This window comes from Podarcis filfolensis (assembly GCF_964270895.1).
Source record: "Podarcis filfolensis genome assembly, chromosome: 18".
Lineage (NCBI taxonomy): Eukaryota > Metazoa > Chordata > Lepidosauria > Squamata > Lacertidae > Podarcis > Podarcis filfolensis.
The window spans coordinates 4,194,216-4,211,990 of NC_139622.1; the positions used below are offsets into that span (position 1 = coordinate 4,194,216).

At 48.6% G+C, this 17,775-nt stretch overlaps 1 protein-coding gene across 2 annotated transcripts in view; it reads right to left on the bottom strand.

Annotated features, from left to right (window-relative positions):
* Window positions 1-6,285: 6,285 nt before the first annotated feature.
* The window catches only part of DPP9 (dipeptidyl peptidase 9), a 49,144-nt gene continuing 37,654 nt past the window's right edge, over window positions 6,286-17,775 (bottom strand). For both annotated transcript variants that reach the window (XM_083594445.1, XM_083594446.1), the window contains 5 exons: window positions 16,615-16,761; window positions 13,927-14,079; window positions 11,932-12,074; window positions 9,998-10,109; window positions 6,286-7,853 (listed from right to left, as the gene is read on the bottom strand). In XM_083594445.1, coding sequence (XP_083450571.1) covers window positions 7,761-7,853; window positions 9,998-10,109; window positions 11,932-12,074; window positions 13,927-14,079; window positions 16,615-16,761 — 648 coding nt within the window. In that variant the 3' untranslated portion in view covers window positions 6,286-7,760. The remainder of the gene's footprint in view (window positions 7,854-9,997; window positions 10,110-11,931; window positions 12,075-13,926; window positions 14,080-16,614; window positions 16,762-17,775) is intronic.

Here is a 17,775-nt window from a genome sequence, read left to right on the forward strand (position 1 = left end):
GAGAAGGCCCTCTGCCTGGTTCCCTGTAACTTGGCTTCTCGCAGCCAGGAAACCGCCAGAAGGCCCTCGGAGCTGGACCTCAGTGTCCGGGCTGGACCATGGAGGTGGAGACGCTCCTTCAGATATACTGGACCAAGGCCATTTAGGGCTTTAAAGGTCAACACCAACACTTTGAATTGTGCTCGGAAACGTACTGGGAGCCAATGTAGGTCTTTCAAGACCGGTGTTATGTGGTCTCGGCAGCCGCCCCCAGCCACCAGTATAGCTGCCGCATTCTGGATTAGTTGTAATAATAATAATAATTTTAAAACTTCCTGAAACAGGGCTGCCTTCAGAGATCTTCTAAAAGTTGTGTAGATCTTTTATCTCATTGACATCTGGTGGGAGAGCGTTCCACAAAGCGGGCACCACCACTGAGAACATCCTCTGCCTGGTTCCCTGTAGCCTCACTTCTCACAGTGAGGGAACGAGCAGAAAGCCCTCCGAGGACCTCGGTGTCTTCAGACTTCTGGAATGGATTCCGTTCAACTTCCAAGGTATGGCTGTATTGTTATTTTTTTACATTTTTCTGTAACTTGTCTTGATTTGTGGAAGTTTCTGTTGGTTCTGCTTTTCCATTGGATTTTGAATTTCTGTTTGTTTTGCTTTGTGTTTCTGGCAGTTTCCTTTGGGGGAGGGATTTCTGGTTGCTCTGCTTTTTTCCGAAGAGGTTTTTGCATTTCTGGCGATTCTGCTTTGCTTTCGTGCTTTGGCTTTTGTGTTTCTGGTGTATTTGCTTCCTAACCGTAACCCTAACACAAGTAAAAGGTAAAGGGACCCCTGACCAGTAGGTCCAGTCGTGGCCGACTCTGGGGTTGCGGCGCTCATTTCGCTTTACTGGCCGAGGGAGCCGGCGTACAGCTTCCGGGTCATGTGGCCAGCAGGACTAAGCCGCTTCTGGCGAACCAGAGCAGCGCACGGAAATGCCGTTTACCTTCCCGCCGGAGTGGTACCTATTGATCTACTTGCACTTTGACGTGCTTTCGAACTGCTAGGTTGGCAGGAGCTGGGACCGAGCAAAGGGAGCTCACCCCGTCATGGGGATTCGAACCACCGACCTTCTGATCAGCAAGTCCTTGGCTCTGTGGTTTAGACCACAGCGCCATCCCTAACACAAGTACCCAACCCTAAACCCAACACAACCCTGTTGCAAACCCTAACCCATCCCGAACCTTAACCCTAACGCTAACTCGAACCCAAACCTAATCCGAACCCGAACCCTAAACCTAATCCTTTCCCTTGCACACCCTTCCCCTCCCTCTTGACTGGCCCAGGAGAACCCTAAGGTGGAGCCACTGCCACCACCACTGTCGAGGGCATAGCTCCCCTCAATTAGGGAGCCTGTCATGGGGGGGGCTGGTTGCGCCCCCTAAAAAAAGGTGCCTGGGGCTGCAACCTCACCCATGCTATGCTATTTCTTCTTCTGGGTGGGTGCCTGGGGGGAGGGGCATCACCATCTCATTCCCCAGGCATGGCCAAACTCGGCCCTCCAGCTGTTTTGGGACTACAATTCCCATCATCCCTGACCACTGGTCCTGTTAGCTAGGGATGATGGAAGTTGTAGTCCCAAAACAGCTGGAAGGCCAAGTTTGGCCATGCCTGTCATTCCCAAAACGCAATGCTCAGCATCCACGACGGAAACTGCATCGTAGCAAACAGATGACAATGGCCGCTGGGCCACTCTCCCACGCAAAAAGTTGTAGAATTGTCATGCGGGAAGGTATTATGCGGGAAAGTTTTTCTATGTCTGGCAGTATTTGTGGGAGTCAGAAGCTAATTAGTATCAAAAGTACTGAAATTAATGTAGTGATAATTAGTATAATTATAAGGTTCATTACTTTTTCTCAGGTTAGACTGAGGTTGGATGATTGGAAGTCATCTATATAAGCTATATTTAAAAAGTAAGAGTCTTCATCAGTAGATTGATACGAACAGGAACAGTCATACGACATCTACAAAATGTCAATATCAGGCGGCTGCTTCAAATCCGAAGTGGGTTTGTCAAATGAGACAAATAAGAAGAAGAGTTGACCAACACCCCGGAATGCAGGGGTCACGGCTGAAGAACCTATGCCGTCCAACCTCTGCTTTAAAACCTTCAAGGAAGGTGAAGTGTAGGTGGGTTCCCACGAGGCAAGACACAGTGATAACAGCAAGAACCTTTATTGAACTGTAGGAGTGCAAATATCCAGAGTGTGGGGTCAGGTGGGATTACTATGAGGAATTATAAAATATGCATCAAGCCATTGTGTCCACGATGAATGCATTGTGTTGACTGGGTTTGATACATTGACAATAATTTCTGATCAAATCCCACAACCCTCTGCATCTCTGGCCATTTCGTCTACTGCCCATTTCTTTCTCTTCACAAGTCACGTACACAGCCCAGTTGCTTAGACAGGCAGGCGTCCTGGGTCATCAAAGATAGTGGGCAAGTTTCTTTGATGTAGCTTTTCTGATATGTTAATCCTAGGATGTTAATCTTAGGGCCAGGAAACAGATCTCACATGAAGGTGATAATGATTGCTGTCCTCCTGGCCATCCTTCTTATCATATGTATTGATTGTTTATCACCTCCCAGGGTTGCCAAATGTCCTCCTTTGTAGTTCTGTTATTTGTTTACCCCAGAAATATGTGTGCTTTATTAGTTTAACTTGTCCCCATGTGGGTTTGTTGAAATGCTCAGAAGAAATCTGATTGGTTCTTACGAACACTCTGTAAAAAGTTCTTTTTTGTAAATAAAACGACCTGGGCCAGGGGCTGGAGGCAGACAGATAGAGAGAATATTATACGCACCCTTCCCAGAGTCTTGCTGGTTCAAGTCTCTGTGTGTATTCTTATTAATCAGAGTTCAATCCTTCCTTTACTTTGTGAACGCCTCATTGAACAACATAACTGGGAAACAGGGGCAAAGCAACTGCTGCTATACATTTATGAAAGCTTGGGCCACTCCCACTCCCAATGTGATTGGCTGTTTAAACTTCAAAGCTGCGAATCACGGCTCAGAGTACAAGGGCCAATGGCAGAGGCCCAAATCCTGAAATGTTCTGTGATTGGACAACACGTATCAAATCAGAACACAGGAGCTCAGATTCCTTAGTCCAGACTCAAACTCAGGCAAACACAGACCACTGAATACATAACAGGAGAGTCCACTACCTTAGGGCAGCCCTGTTCAGGGAAGTTTTTAACGTGTGATATTTTATTGTATTTTTGGTTTTTATGGAAGCCGCCCAGAGTGGCTGGGGAGGCCCAGCCAGATGGGCGGGGTATAAATAATAAATTAGAATTATTAGATTAGGGATGTGTATAGGTACTTTATTAGATATAGCCTTCCTTCCTCATGTTTATGAGTTCAGCAGAGAAGCATAGATAGGCTAGTTTTAGCCTTTTAGTTTAAGTAAACCAGGATGCTATAAGGAAAGACTGGGGTCTCCTGGTATTCCCCACCGCTTTTTTCCTCCCTCTTAATATAACAATTGCACACAAAATAGCCTTGTAAAAGGTAAAAAATAGTCTTGCAAAAGGTAAAAAACACACACATTTACTCGCAATACTTGTTGAAGAGGGACAGATAACAGCAGCTATCTTCAGGCAGGCTTAAAACGGTAACCCCGTTACAAAGACATACTTTAATCCATGGGCAGGCAAACTAACGCCTGGGGACCGGATCCGGTCCAATCGCCTTCTAAATCCGGTCCACAGACAGTCTGGGAATCAGTGTGTTTTTACATGTGTAGAGTGTGTCCTTTTATTTAAAATGCATCTCTGGTTTATTTGTGGGGCATAGGAATTCATTCATTCCCCCCCCCCCAATATAGTCCGGCCCCCCACAAGGTCTGAGGGACAGTGGACCGCCCCCCTGCTGAATGTTTGCTGACCCCCATTTTAATCTATTTTAAGATGGAGCCTCAGGCATAGGTGTTCTACATTGCTGGAATGAGGGCAAAGCGTCCAGGAAGGTGAGATTGTCTTGTTGGTTTGACTGCATTGTAAATATCCTGCAGTCCCTTCCACTGTCCAATAGCTCTTACCTCCAGCAGGGTTCCTTCTAAGATTTTGTTGCAATCTTGCAATTTTAAACCTTTGGATTGGGTTTAAAGCCCACCCCACCCCGGAACAGCAGCAGCAAACCAGCTTGCTCCATCTTTCATGTGACGAAGGCCCTTCAGATATTTGAAGGTGGCTCTCATGTCACTGTTTGGTCTCATCTCCAAGGCCCACAACTGTTCCTTGCAAGGCTTGGTTCCCACAACTCTGAAAGAATCGCCGAACCCTCATAAACAGAGGTGGGGAGAGGGATTTCAAGATGCCGTGTCCTTGCCATCCCCATACGGACGAGATGTACGTCATGGTGCGACTCTGGTGGAGATGCGTGATGTAGGCAGGACTCAGAAACGCCCCACTAAACCCGCCAGCTGTCCAACTCTGGGTCTAGCTAAGCCTAATATTATTGATTTCAATGTTGTGCATTTCCACCATGTTACCTTTGGATGAATGATGGGCTAGAAATGTGGTAAGTCGATGCATGTGGCAAAACTCTCTCTTCTCCATTCCTTTCCAAGGAAAATACTGACAGTAAAAGGTAAAGGTAAAGGGACCCCTGACCATTAGGTCCAGTCGTGGCCAACTCTGGGGTTGCGGCGCTCATCTCGCTTTATTGGCCGAGGGAGCCGGCGTACAGCTTCCGGGTCATGTGGCCAGCATGACTAAGCTGCTTCTGGCGAACCAGAGCAGCGCACGGAAACGCCGTTTACCTTCCCACTGGAGCGGTACCTATTTATCTACGTGCAGTTTGACGTGCTCTCGAACTGCTAGGTTGGCAGGAGCAGGGACCGAGCAATGTGAGTTCACAAGGACAGAAATCTAAGTTTTGAGGGCCAGCGACAATGCAGGGACCATTTTGGGGGTTGTCAATTTCCTGCTTTCATTGTTGTCAATTTCCCCTGTATTTCTTGCTATTTGTAAAACGTGTTTTACAGATCTGTGTTTTGGTTGCCTTTTTTTAAAAAAACAACAACAACCTCATTCTATTGTGTCTGCTACTAGTTTATATGAATATATTTTTATTGCAATTCTTCTTCTTCTCCATACCCCACCTATCTAGCTACGTTGCCCCAACCACTTTGGGCAGCTTCCAACACATATAAAAACAATTTTGTACTTGAAATGGGAATGAACAAAGTTAACATGGCTTGCCAATTACTTAAATTAGGGTAAGAACTGTGGTGCTTTTACAGAGCTCAGGGAGAGCATCTGCCTTGCAAGCAAATGGTCCCAGGTTCAAATCCTGACAGCATTGCCAGGTAAGGTTGGGAATGTCTCCTGCCTGAACTGCTGGAGAGCTTCTGCCACTCAGTGCTGAAACCACTGGCGGGGGGCACATCTTTAAAGTTAAATATTACAAATATTATGCCTGAGTGTATCCTTTCAACTTGACACTTCAGGGAAGTTACCTAGCTTTAAAAAATAATATAAAATCATCTCCTTTGCCAGTTTCCTCCATTCCAAAGCTATTTTCCCCTTGAAAAAGGACTCCATGAAGTTCCCAGAGGTGACAATTGCTGGGCTCATTGTTAGCCAAGGGAAGCCAAATCTCATCACCTGACTCACCTCAGGCTCCAGACATGCAAAGGAACTTCTGTTGTACTTTTGGGTGGTGGGTACTTAAGACATATTTGTCTATGCTAATCTTATACCTGAGTCTTGCCCTGCCATGTCTGCTTATGCTAATCTTGTACCAAGGACTTGTCTGGACATGTTTGCCAAGGTTAACCCCTCCCCTTTGGTGACATGTCAGTGATGTAGCAATGATGCTGTACGAACTGTATTCTGGGATATGGTGGGAAAGTTTTAAAAGTCTTTGTCACCCCATCCTCGGGGTTCAAATTTGCTCTTTGAACCTATTGCACAATAAACTTTGGTCTACAGCTATTTGCTCCGGTTGGCTGGACTCCTTCCTTTATTCCGCAGGGACCTGCGGGCTCAGCCCGACAAGCTGGGTGACTGAGCAGCCTCACACCTAGATTTTTCCGAAACACCACTGAGCTAGATGGAGCAATGGCCTGGCTTTGTATCGGGCGGCTTGCAATGTTTCTATGCCCCAGAGAACGAAGCGCAGTGTTCAAAAGCCAGAAATGGCACTGGCAAGCTGGCATGCGCTTACAAACATGCACACCCCATACCCCACTTTGCCTGCGGCCAACAAGGGGGGGGGGGAACAAAACCACGCCGGGAGAGAAGCGCTGCGCCAATTTCCAATATTTTAATGAGTAACTACATGTTACACCTCATAATTATAAAAGAATAAGAATCCATAAAAATATTTTCTTTTCATAATACGCACTTAAAGATACTTGGGGGGGGCAAGTCGTTTGTGGTTCGTGGGTTTTTCGTTTCGTTTTAGGCAAGTTTCTCCTCGCTTGAAATTCCGCCCCACCCCTGAGAGGCAAGAATGTGTGTTTTTTTTGGGGGGGGAGCCCAGAGGGTGTGAGCAAGCAGGCAAGGGGGGGGTGTTTCCTCCCACGAGGCGTAAGTTGCGGCGAAGCCTGGCACACGGGTGGCCCCGCCTTTCTTTACAAACCACCCCAAATCGCGGTTCAGGCTTTGTTGCGGGGATGCCCTAAGACCAGAGGAGGTGGGTCGTGGGGCAGGGGGAGGAGGAGAACCAATGGGCAAGAGGTGTTGCTAGAACAGGGGATGGGCGGGGGGGATACAGTCGCTGACCCGCAGAGAACTGAGCACGCCTGTGGGGCTGGAGGCTGGAAGCTCAGGGCTTGGGAGGCGGAGACGAAGGGTTGGCAAGACAGGGGGGCAGTGCCTATAAGCCAGAGAGAGTGGACAGAGGGAGGCGTATTTGCATAAATAAATCTGGCTGCAAAAAAAACCCCTAAACATCCCTACCCCCCCCCTTTTCCATCCAGAAGTGACTGCAGTTTCTGGACACGGTTGCCTTAGGGGAAAGAAGAGTGTGTTTGAGACGGGGGAATGACGCAAGAGTTACGAAAAGAAGTCAAAACAGCAAAGCCTTCTAAGTGGGGAGCCCAAACACACAAACACCTGCCCAAATCCTTCCAAGAGCCCGGATTTGCCACAGGACACAGCCAGGAAGCCACAGCACCAAGGACAGAGGCATCTTCACCCCCCCCCCGCCAGCCTACCCCCCCCCCCCGCCCACATCTTGGCAGCACAGCACCAAGCGCTCGTCTGTTTCCGAGCCCCAGAAAAGCTCTCTCGCAGGACTCAGTGGGGAGAGGAAAAGAAAGGAGAGGAGGGGGGGAGTTTAAGAGGGACACAAGACAGTACTGGAGATGTAGGGGGCGGGACACGAGGGCAGGGGAGCGCTTGACTTTTATTCCCGGCCCAAAAAGTAGCAGCAAAACAGAGAAGGGGTCCTGGGGAGGAGAGAGAGAGAGAGAGAGAGAGAGAGAAGGAAAACTTTAAAAGAGAAGCTGGAGGGACAAGGCAGAGCAGTGCCAAGCCAGTTGGGCAGGGGGTGAGGGGTCTCAGTGCCCCTCGTGAAATCAGGGCCCAGGGAGGGCAACACGGACCAGTGCTCTGGGTCTCGGGAGGCTGCTGGAGGGTGGGGGGAGAGGTTGGGGCAAAAAAGGAGGCCAGAGGAGGAGCGAGTCTTCAGCGTCGACGTCGAGTTGCGGGTGGGCAGGGAGACAGCAGCCCCTGTCCACGCCCCACACCGTGCCGTCCCCCCCCCAGCCCTGTCCTCAGAGGTATTCTTGAAGAAAGTGCAGCAGCGTGATTTCGTAGTGCTCCCCAGACTCAGGGCAGCGAATACTGTGTCGCTCGTTGGGGTAGATCTGCACACAAGAAAGGGGAGGGGGGGGTGGGAAACAGGAAGAGATGAGAAGCTTCCAGACCTCATTAGGCAAAATGTACGTTGAGTGGTCATTGTGAGTTGCACACATTCACTGGGCCTCGTGGAAAAAGCACATATAATCACAGCGTTGTGGGGGTGCAATGCAGGAATCATTCCTCAAAGAGGAAATCTGCGCAACCTGGAGAACCCAGGAGGGAGGCCAGCAAATCCACCAGCACATCATCACTACCTGGCAGCCCTGCTGACCTTGAGGCCTGGATTTTGCTAAACTGGAAACACACGCCAGGTCTCATTCACCAAACACAGTGCGCATTCCCCTAGAAAATCATCCCATTAGGCAAGCGTTCGCACGACGAGCCCCCAATTTCCACCGATTCCTATGGGAACGTTTCCAATCTGCAATTTGTCCGGTGGCTCCTACCCTCTGATTTGTCCAATCACTCTCCCCTTGCTCCAGCCCCCCCCATTGATTCTGCCTGAATATGGCTGCCGCCAACCAGCAAAGCACAAAGGAGCAAGGAAGTGGGCAAACTCTGGCTGTTCCCGATATCTAAATCTGAATCCCCATGTGAACAGACCTGGACACTGCATTCATCATCTGAGGCCCTTCTCCGTGTGCTTCATTCGCAACAGGGCCTTTTCTGCAGTGGCTCCCTGTTTGTGGAATGCTCTCTCCAGGGAGGCTCGCCTGGCGCCTTTGTTACATATATTTATTCGCCAAGCAAAAACAAACAACCTATGGTCAACAGGAGGCATTGTTTTTGTTTATTATGGTATGAATTTTGTGTTTTTTAAATTGTAAATCACCTTGTGCCTGAAGGTGTTATATATATATATAGAGAGAGAGAGAGAGAGAGTGAGTGCAAGGTATGGGCATAATTCTTTATGTTTGGATAACCGAATGGGTGGGTAGCTGGATTTATGCTGTTGTAATTTTTGCTTGTTTATCTTGAGACAGAATCATTCCGTTGTTTCTCGGTCCTGTTAATATGATTTTGTGTATTAATTTCCCCCTTATTTTTATCAGTCTATCCCCCACTCTGGGGTTGAAAATGGACTGCACACAATAAAAAAACTGATTTTCCCACCAATACGCATAACCTCCGACAGGCCTCCGGGGAATACGCATGCATCAGCTGAAATCTGCACATTCCAGGTATCCAATAAATAAATTTCCCAGAGCAGAATTGGAAATACAGTGGAACCTCGGTTTTTGAATGTAATCCGTTCCGGAAGACAGTTTGACTGAAACTGAAAACTGAAAGCGGAAGCCTCAATACAATAGAGAAACTCAAAATGAAAGCTATGTAGTGTGTTCGGCTTCCAAAAATCGTTTGAAAACTGGAGCAGTTACTTCCAGGTTTTCGACGTTCAGCTTCCGAATTGTTCGGCAGCCAAGATGTTCGAAAAGAGAGGTTCCACTGTACCATTTACTAAATTTAGACCCCGCCTTTCCTCTACATTTAGAGGTCCCAGGCCCTAAGGAAGTCAGACTATCCTCCACCAGGGCCAGGGCCTTTTCAGTGATGGCTCCGACCTGGTGGAATGCTCTGTCCCAGGAGACCAGGGCCCTGCAGGATTTAACCTCCTTCTGTCAGGCCTGTAAGAGAGAGCAATTCCACCTGGCCTTTAATCTGAATTCAGCCTGATCTTTTATTCCCTTCTCTTCCCTCCCCATCCCCTTTTATGAAGATCACCCACTCTGAGACCCCACAGCTAATTCTCCCCTGGCCTCCTCCTCACTGGCCCAAGTGGGACCAATTCAGCCAGCTAGCCCTGGGGATTATCTAATTGATTTTTGATTTTTATTGTTATTTTCATGTTTTTATACTGTATGTTACGCTGCTTTTATAATTAAGCATTTTAAAGTGTTTTAAATTTGTTGTTAGCCACCCTCAGCCCGGTTTTTGAACCGGGAAGGGCGGGGTATAAATAAAAATTTATTATTATTATTAAGGAGCTCAAGGGGGCAAAGAGTGCCCTGCCCTGCCCACGTCTCCACCCTCCTCCCACACTTTATTCAAAGCACCCTGCAAGGTAGGCCAGGCCAGGAGAGAACGACCCCACCTGAAGCCCAGCCCAAGAGGAAAGGGATGGGCTGGATAGTTCGCCAGCTCGACCCACCTGTAGTTGATAAGGTTTCCCAGCTCGGATCAGCTGGGAGATCAGGAAATTGGTGTGGAAAAAGTGCACGTTTTCATCCAGAAATCCATGGAGGATCAGCAGGCGATTGGGCCTAGAAGGAAGGCAAGGAAAGTACCAAACGTGAGAGCCAAGCTGGGCACCAGTGTTTGCGGCTGTTCATGGCAGAGAGGAGTTTGGACCACTTGAGCGTTCAATGACCAGGGCAATGGACACAAAGTGACCAGCAAGCAAAAATCATGCCGTGATTTTTTGAACCCTTGCCCCACTTCAGACAATCTACCTCACCCCACCCACCGCTATTAAAAAATAAATAAAAATCAATCCTCAAACTCTTCAGCTTTCCCAAAATTCCCCAGACAAGTGGTTGACGTGGCAGGCCAGAAGAAGAAAGTCTGGAATTCTTTTCCACACAGTCCAATATTCCTCAGATGAAAATAAGGACACTCTACTACAGGGACGCGGGTGGCACTGTGGGTTAAACCACAGAGCCTAGGACTTGCCGATCAGAAGGTCGGCGGTTCAAATCCCCGTGACGGGGTGAGCTCCCGTTGCTCAGTCCCTGCTCCTGCCAAGCTAGCAGTTCGAAAGCACCTCAAAGTGCAAGTAGATAAATAGGTACCGCTCCGGCGGGAAGGTAAACGGCGTTTCCGTGCGCTGCTCTGGTTCGCCAGAAGTGGCTTAGTCCTGCTGGCCACATGACCCGGAAGCTGTACGCCGGCTCCCTCGGCCACTAAAGCGAGATGAGCGCCGCAACCCCAGAGTCGGCCACGACTGGACCTAATGGTCAGGGGTCCCTTTACCTTTACTACAGGGGTGTCCAACTCCCAAGAGACTGCGATCTACTCACAGAATACAAAACGGGGGGTTTCAAGTCAAAGTTGTTGTTGAGCTTTTTTTAGGGAGGGAAGTCCCGTTTTGGGGGGGGGGGTTCAACTCAAAGTTGTTTAAGGGGAGGAAAATGAAATAAAGCTGGAAAGTCGCTCACCAAAAGATGACTAAGAAAACAATCTGCCTCACAGCAAAAACTCCCGTCGTCCGTTCCAGCGATTATGCTGAGATGGAGCAGGGGCCAGGGCTGGATGCTCTTATGCCACAGCAAAGGAAAAGGAGCCCACCTCCCGATCCACCTGCTGGACACCCCTGCTCTGCTCTATTACTGATGTAGAATCTAACGTCCCTATTTCCACCTGAGGAATGTCGAGAGTGCATGTATTTCTCTAGTACTTGCATAGTGCATTTAAGGCCCCCTAAGCTGCCTCGTTGACCTTGGGGAAATCCCACTGATCCCTCCAGAACACATGAAACCGCACGGCCGACTGCTGCTTCCTCTCTCAGCCGGGGTCTGTGCCAGCTGGGACCAGGCTGCTGGCACAACACACCCTGCTCTGCCCCCGCCGCTCACCAGCACTGATGTCCCACAACCCAATTAATCCAATACAACTAATCCAGAATGCGGCAGCTAGACTGGGGACTGGGAGCGGCCGCAGAGACCACATAACAGTGGTCTTGAAAGACCTACACTGGCTCCCAGTACGTTTCCAAGCACAATTCAAAGTGTGGGTGCTGACCTTGAAAGCCCTAAATGGCCTTGGTCCAGTATACCTGAAGGAAAGTCTCCCCCCCCCCCATCATTCTGCTCGAACACTGAGGTCCAGCGCCGAGGGCCTTCTGGCAGTTCCCTTCGCTGTGAGAAGCCAAGTTACAGGGAACCAGGCAGAGGGCCTTCTCGGTGGTGGCTCCCTCCCACCAGATGTCAAAGAGAAAAACAACTCACAGACTTTTAGAAGACATCTGAAGGCAGCCCTGTTCAGAGAAGCTTTTAATGTTTAATAGACTATTGTATTTTAGTATTCTGTTGGAAGCCGCCCAGAGTGGCTGGGAAAATAATAAATTATTATTCTTATAACCCTTACTCATTGGGGAGTTTCTCTACATGCAGCGCCACAGAGCCTGCTTCGTAGCCTTGCTGGTTGTTCTCTGGGACATCCATGTACCGTTCGGTGTATCCAGTATCGTACGCCATCCAGACTGTGACGGGGGCCCCTGCGATAGCAACCTGGAGGGATATTGAAGGCTGACGTTACACTCAGGGCTGACAGGAAATCCATGCTTCTCCCCCCACCCCCGCATTAAGTTGCCTGAGGAAGCCAGATTCTGCAACCTGCAAAATTCATTCTGCAACTTGCACAATTTATTGATTTTATTTAAAGATCCGGGAATCATAGGGTGGTTTATATTATGAAATCATAGAATATGTAACGCCATAACAAAACGAATCAATACCATCAGCAGCAGCCCTGTTTAAAAGGCCACAGATCACTGAATCAGCCAAAGGACTGGGAGAAATGTTTTCAGCTGGTGCCTAAAGATTTGTTTGCTTTTTTTATTTGCATTTTCAAAAACAGGAGCAGATTGCAAATTTAACCCTCCCCCCTTCTGCTCTTACAACTTCATACCAAATACAGCATGTATATACGTACCACATGACTTCCCTTCCACCCTTTTCCTGGTTCCTTTGCTTTTCTTCTACTCCACGTAATCCACATCTTTTTAATCATCCAATTTGTTATCTATTAAAAACTCTACTTCAACTCTGCTGGATTTGCACAAGACCTGCTAAGCTATGCATCTGTCTATACCGGTCCTTGAAATAGTCAATAGACACTATACATTCCTCCTTATATTCCTTATTTTTGTTTTCTCTTATCCTGTTCGTCAGACCAGCCAGTTCAGCATATTCAAACATTTTAATCTTCCTTTGTGGCTGCAGCACAGGCATATAGTAGTCAACGTCTGGTTTTTTTGGGTCCTCTATTGTTAATAATAATAATAATAATAAATTTTATTTATATCCCGCCCTCCCCAGCCGAAGCCAGGCTCAGGGCGTCTAACAACAATAAAATAGTACAACATTCTAAAATCATTTCATTATAAAATTAATTCAAATCAAATTGATGGCAACCATTAGGCTAAAGTTCTGTGAAAATTGCCAAAGGAGGGAGTCAGATTGTGCCCTGACCAAAGGCCTGGTGGAACAGCTCTGTCTTGCAGGCCCTGCAGAAAGATGTCAAGTCCCTCAGGGCCCTGGTCTCTTGTAACAGAGCGTTCCACCAGATCGGAGCCACAGCCGAAAAAGCCCTGGCTCTAGTTGAGGCCAGCCTAACCTCTCTGTGGCCTGGGACCTTCAGGATGTTTTTGTTTGAAGACCGTAAGTTCCTCTGTGGGACATACCAGGAGATACCTATGGCGGTCCCATAGGTACGAGGGTCCTAGGCCGTATAGGGCTTTAAAGGTTACCACCCCCAAGAGGAAAATCTCAGGTGATTTGGGGAAAGCTTTTTTAAGCATCTTCTTCAATTCATTATATATAGTTCCCCAATATTCCTTAATTATTTTACAGGACCACCAAGTGCCTAAAGATTTGTAATGAAGGCACCAAGCGAGTCTCCATGGGGAAAGCGTATCTCTGCATACATACAGCTTTATTTCACAAGAAGACAAGTCCTGTGCAGACTCCTGGGTTGTTGTTTTCTGTTGTCAGGCTTTCTGTGATATCATGAAATCACACAAGGTTGGCTTCTTTATTTTTAAAAACCCAGGGTGGCGCCGGGCAAAAGGAGTTGATCGTACAATGAGGTCTACTCCCCTGCAGAGCTGGGAGCAGATCATTTGGGTCCGAGTCTTCACTCTACCTTCAGCACAGAGAGGGAACCCCTGGCTCTCCAGATGTTGATACTTCCATCCTCCCTGATGGGAGCAGGGATTCCAAAAGACACAGGCTTCCCCACACGCTACCTAGCGACTGGCAGGGGCGGCGGGGAGTTGCAGCGCAACCGTCTCTGGAGCGCAACGTATCGGCTGCCCACCCCACCCGCCCTGGAACAGACGGCAGCAAACTCCAAACTTGCCTTGAAGATGTGAGGTTTGCAGATGAGCCCCATGAGCGAGAGGAAGCCCCCGTAAGACCAGCCGTGGATGGCGACGCGGCTGAGGTCGACGAACCCGTATTTCTCTGCTACGTAATGCAAGCCTTCCACCTGGTCCTCGATCTCCACCTGGCCCTAGAAGCGGGTGGCAAAGGCATAGCTGTCAACTTACAGATTTGAAAATAAGGGACCAGCAGCCTCGAAAATAAGGGATCAGCAGCCAAAATAAGGGATTTTCCGGACACAGGTATGTTCAACTTCTGAGCCTCTCCGAGCCAAAAGCAGAAAGCCCAGCCAGCAGCCAAACGAAGCCTCAAGCGGTGGTTCCCACAGCGCAGCAACCCAGCAAAGGGGATGCAGCAAGGAAAACCACCGTCACCTCTCCTCTAGGAAGCGCTGAGCAAAGGCGAGTCCCCAGGCAACGCGGCCGATTTGATTGGCACAAGGCATGCAAGCTCCACCCCCCAGTCGTTCTTCAACTCCTTATTGGATGAGCAACGCAGCCAAGCAACACTGTTGGAGCCCCCCTCCTCCCTGGCCGGCAGGGAGGGAGGGAGAGGAGCTGCTTCCTTTGAAACCCGGAAATTTAAGGGACATCATCAATAAGGGACAGCAGCAGGACACAGCGATGGGATAAGGGACTTTCTCACCAAATAAGGGACGGTTGACAGTTGTGGGCAAAGGAGGGACATGAGAGCTACCTGCTCATTTGGGGACAGCTGGCTCATTTACGCACTCCAGTCATGCTCTGTAAATTCATTCATTCATTCATTGCATTTAGGTCAGGCATGTCCAAAGTCCATTTTAGGGGCCTAATCCGTCCCCTATGGCCGTTTATTTCCTGGGGTAAAATCCTAAAAAAAAATCTCAACAACTTCAACCCTAAAAAAACTCAGTGACTTCAACCCTCACGGCCCTCCACTTCATCAAATCTGGCCCTCTTTGAAAAAAGTTTGGACACCACTGATCTAGGTACATTATAATGTAACATCAATAACATGAAGCAGTGCTTCCAAAAGTGGGGGGGGCCATTGGCATTACTTGGGGGGGGACAAGGGGGTGGCAAGGAGGCATAAGAGGTGATAATGACCCTCCGACTTTGGAAAGCTGGTATCACTGAATTAGGTTCTTCAGTTTTGCTGAATTAAACTAAAGGCTTCTAATTGGATACACAGTTCAAGAAGGACATTGACAAACTGGAACGTGTCCAGAGGAGGGCAACCAAAATGGTCAAAGGCCTGGAAACGATGCCTTATGAGGAACGGCTAAGGGAGCTGGGCATGTTTAGCCTGGAGAAGAGGAGGTTAAGGGGTGATATGATAGCCATGTTCAAATATATAAAAGGATGTCACATAGAGGAGGGAGAAAGGTTGTTTTCTGCTGCTCCAGAGAAGCGGACAGGGAGCAATGGATCCAAACTACAAGAAAGAAGATTCCACCTAAACATTAGGAAGAACTTCCTGACAGTAAGAGCTGTTTGACAGTGGAATTTGCTGCCAAGGAGTGTGGTGGAGTCTCCTCCTTTGGAGGTCTTTAAGCAGAGGCTTGACAACCATATGTCAGGAGTGCTCTGATGGTGTTTCCTGCTTGGCAGGGGGTTGGACTCGATGGCCCTTGTGGTCTCTTCCAACTCTATGATTCTATGGATACTGAATAAACATGCAATAAATTGTTACTGTTTTGAGTGTTAATACCTTCCTTAGTGGGTTCTACAAACCGCAGTTCTGAATAATGCTTTTTTAAAGGGTAGGGGGCATAGGGGATGAGTTTATGGATCCAAGGGGGCAAGGGCCTGAAAAGGTTTGGGAAGCACTGACAGAAGAACCATGAAGGAGGGAAAAAAAATCTGACTTCTGATTAAACCTCTGAGTTGCCAAAACAATTCGCAGCATTTTTCTAACTCTCCCTTCACTAATCGTTTTCACGGCAAGTGTAAAGAGGGCCACTTTATGTGCCACAAAGGCCATCAGTGTCGCTCAGAAGAAACTGAACCATTTCTAGCAGGGCATTCCTGCTTCCGTATGTCAACAAGGCTTGTTAGAAATCTCTCTCCCCCTCAGATCACCGTATAAAGGGCAGATTGACAGGAAGTGAATCATGTCTTTCACATACAGCGGACGCTTGGGTCGCGAACGTGATCCATGCGGGAAGCACGTTCGCAACCTGCAGCGCCATGTCTGCGCACGCACGGGTTGCGATTCGGCACTTCTGTGCATGTGCAAGCGCCAAAACCTGGAAGTAACTCGTTCCAGTACTTCCGGGTTCGGCGCAGTGCGCAACCCGAAATCACACAACCCAAAGCGTCTGTAACCTGAGGTATGACCTGTATCGGCCACAGGCACCAAAGTTTGCCTTCACACGCGATCATTAACATATATGAAATTAATGATTTGTGGTGTGAGGCCTTTCCTATGCAGAAAGACAACTGGACTTTCATAGCTTAAGCATCAATTATTTTTTCCTATTTCCTAGCTTCTGCTAGATCACACACCTCCACTATACATATAGACAAAAAAATAATAATTCCTGCCTCCTTTTGGCATATCCAACAGCGTTTTCAGTAATCCCTATTAATTTTTAGGTATCTGAAGCGGTGTGTCACCCCAAACCCACAGGCTGCTTATTGCTTCGTAATGGTTTTCTCGCGTACAAGGCAAACCGAGGACTTACCATCTGGTTCTTCAGGGCGCCCTCAAATTTAAGGCCTCTCTGGCATGACCCCCGGCCGTCTATCACCACCACGGCGTAGCCGAGAGAAGCGAGCGTGTTGAGCCTCAGATACTTGATGCCTTTGAAGGAGTTGTTCACTAGCTGGACCTGGGAGGTGAGGAAAGTTAGGAAAGGGTTGGGATAAACGCCTCTGCACACGACTCACGCTCATCATTCCGCGGCTGCATTCGTGAGTGCCAGGAGTGCCGGCCTGCTTTTCCTTCCACCCGAGCGAACCTACGCCGCCCGCAGTGCATCACTGAGAGACTGCTTGCTTGAACTGGCTAAAGGCCTGTCTTGTCGGGGCATTGACGCAGTAGCCACAGCTAGATGGCCCCAAGCAGGTCACGTAAAGCTACAGCGCCATCCCCACTTAAGCATTCCCAGTTACTGGTCCACAAGGGATAGCTGGATAGCTCAGCTGGTTAGAGCGTGGTTCTGACAACGCCAAGGTTGCAGGTTCGATCCCTGTATGGAACAACTGCACTGCAGGAGGTTAAGACTACCAGGGGTCAGCAAACGTTTTCAGCAGGGGGCCAGTCCACTGTCCCTCAGACTTTGTGGGGAGCCAGACTATATGGGGGGGGATAAACAAATTCCTATGCCCCACAAATAACCCAGAGATGCATTTTAAATAAAAGCACACATTCTACTCATGTAAAAACACGCTGATTCCCAAGACTGTCTGCGGGCCAGATTTAGAAAGCGATTGGGCCGGAGTCGACCCTTAGTTTGCCTACCCGTGTACTAGACCAGTGTTTCTCAACTTATGGGTCCCCAGATGTTGTTGGACTACAACTCCCATCATTCCTAGCCAGCATGGCCAGTGGTCAGGGATGATGGGAATTGTAGTCCACCAACCATCTGGGGACCCACAGGTTGAGAACCGCTGGACTAGACCATGGGTAGGAAAATTAAGGCCCGGGGGCCAGATCCGGCCCAATCACCTTCTAAATCCGGTCTGTGGATGGTCCGGGAATCAGGGTGTTTTTACATGAGTAGAATGTGTTATTTTATTTAAAATGCATCTCTGGATTATTTGTGGAGCATAGGAATTCCTTCATTTCCCCCCAAAGTATAGCCCGGCCCCCACAAGGTCTGAGGGACAGTGGACCGGCCCCC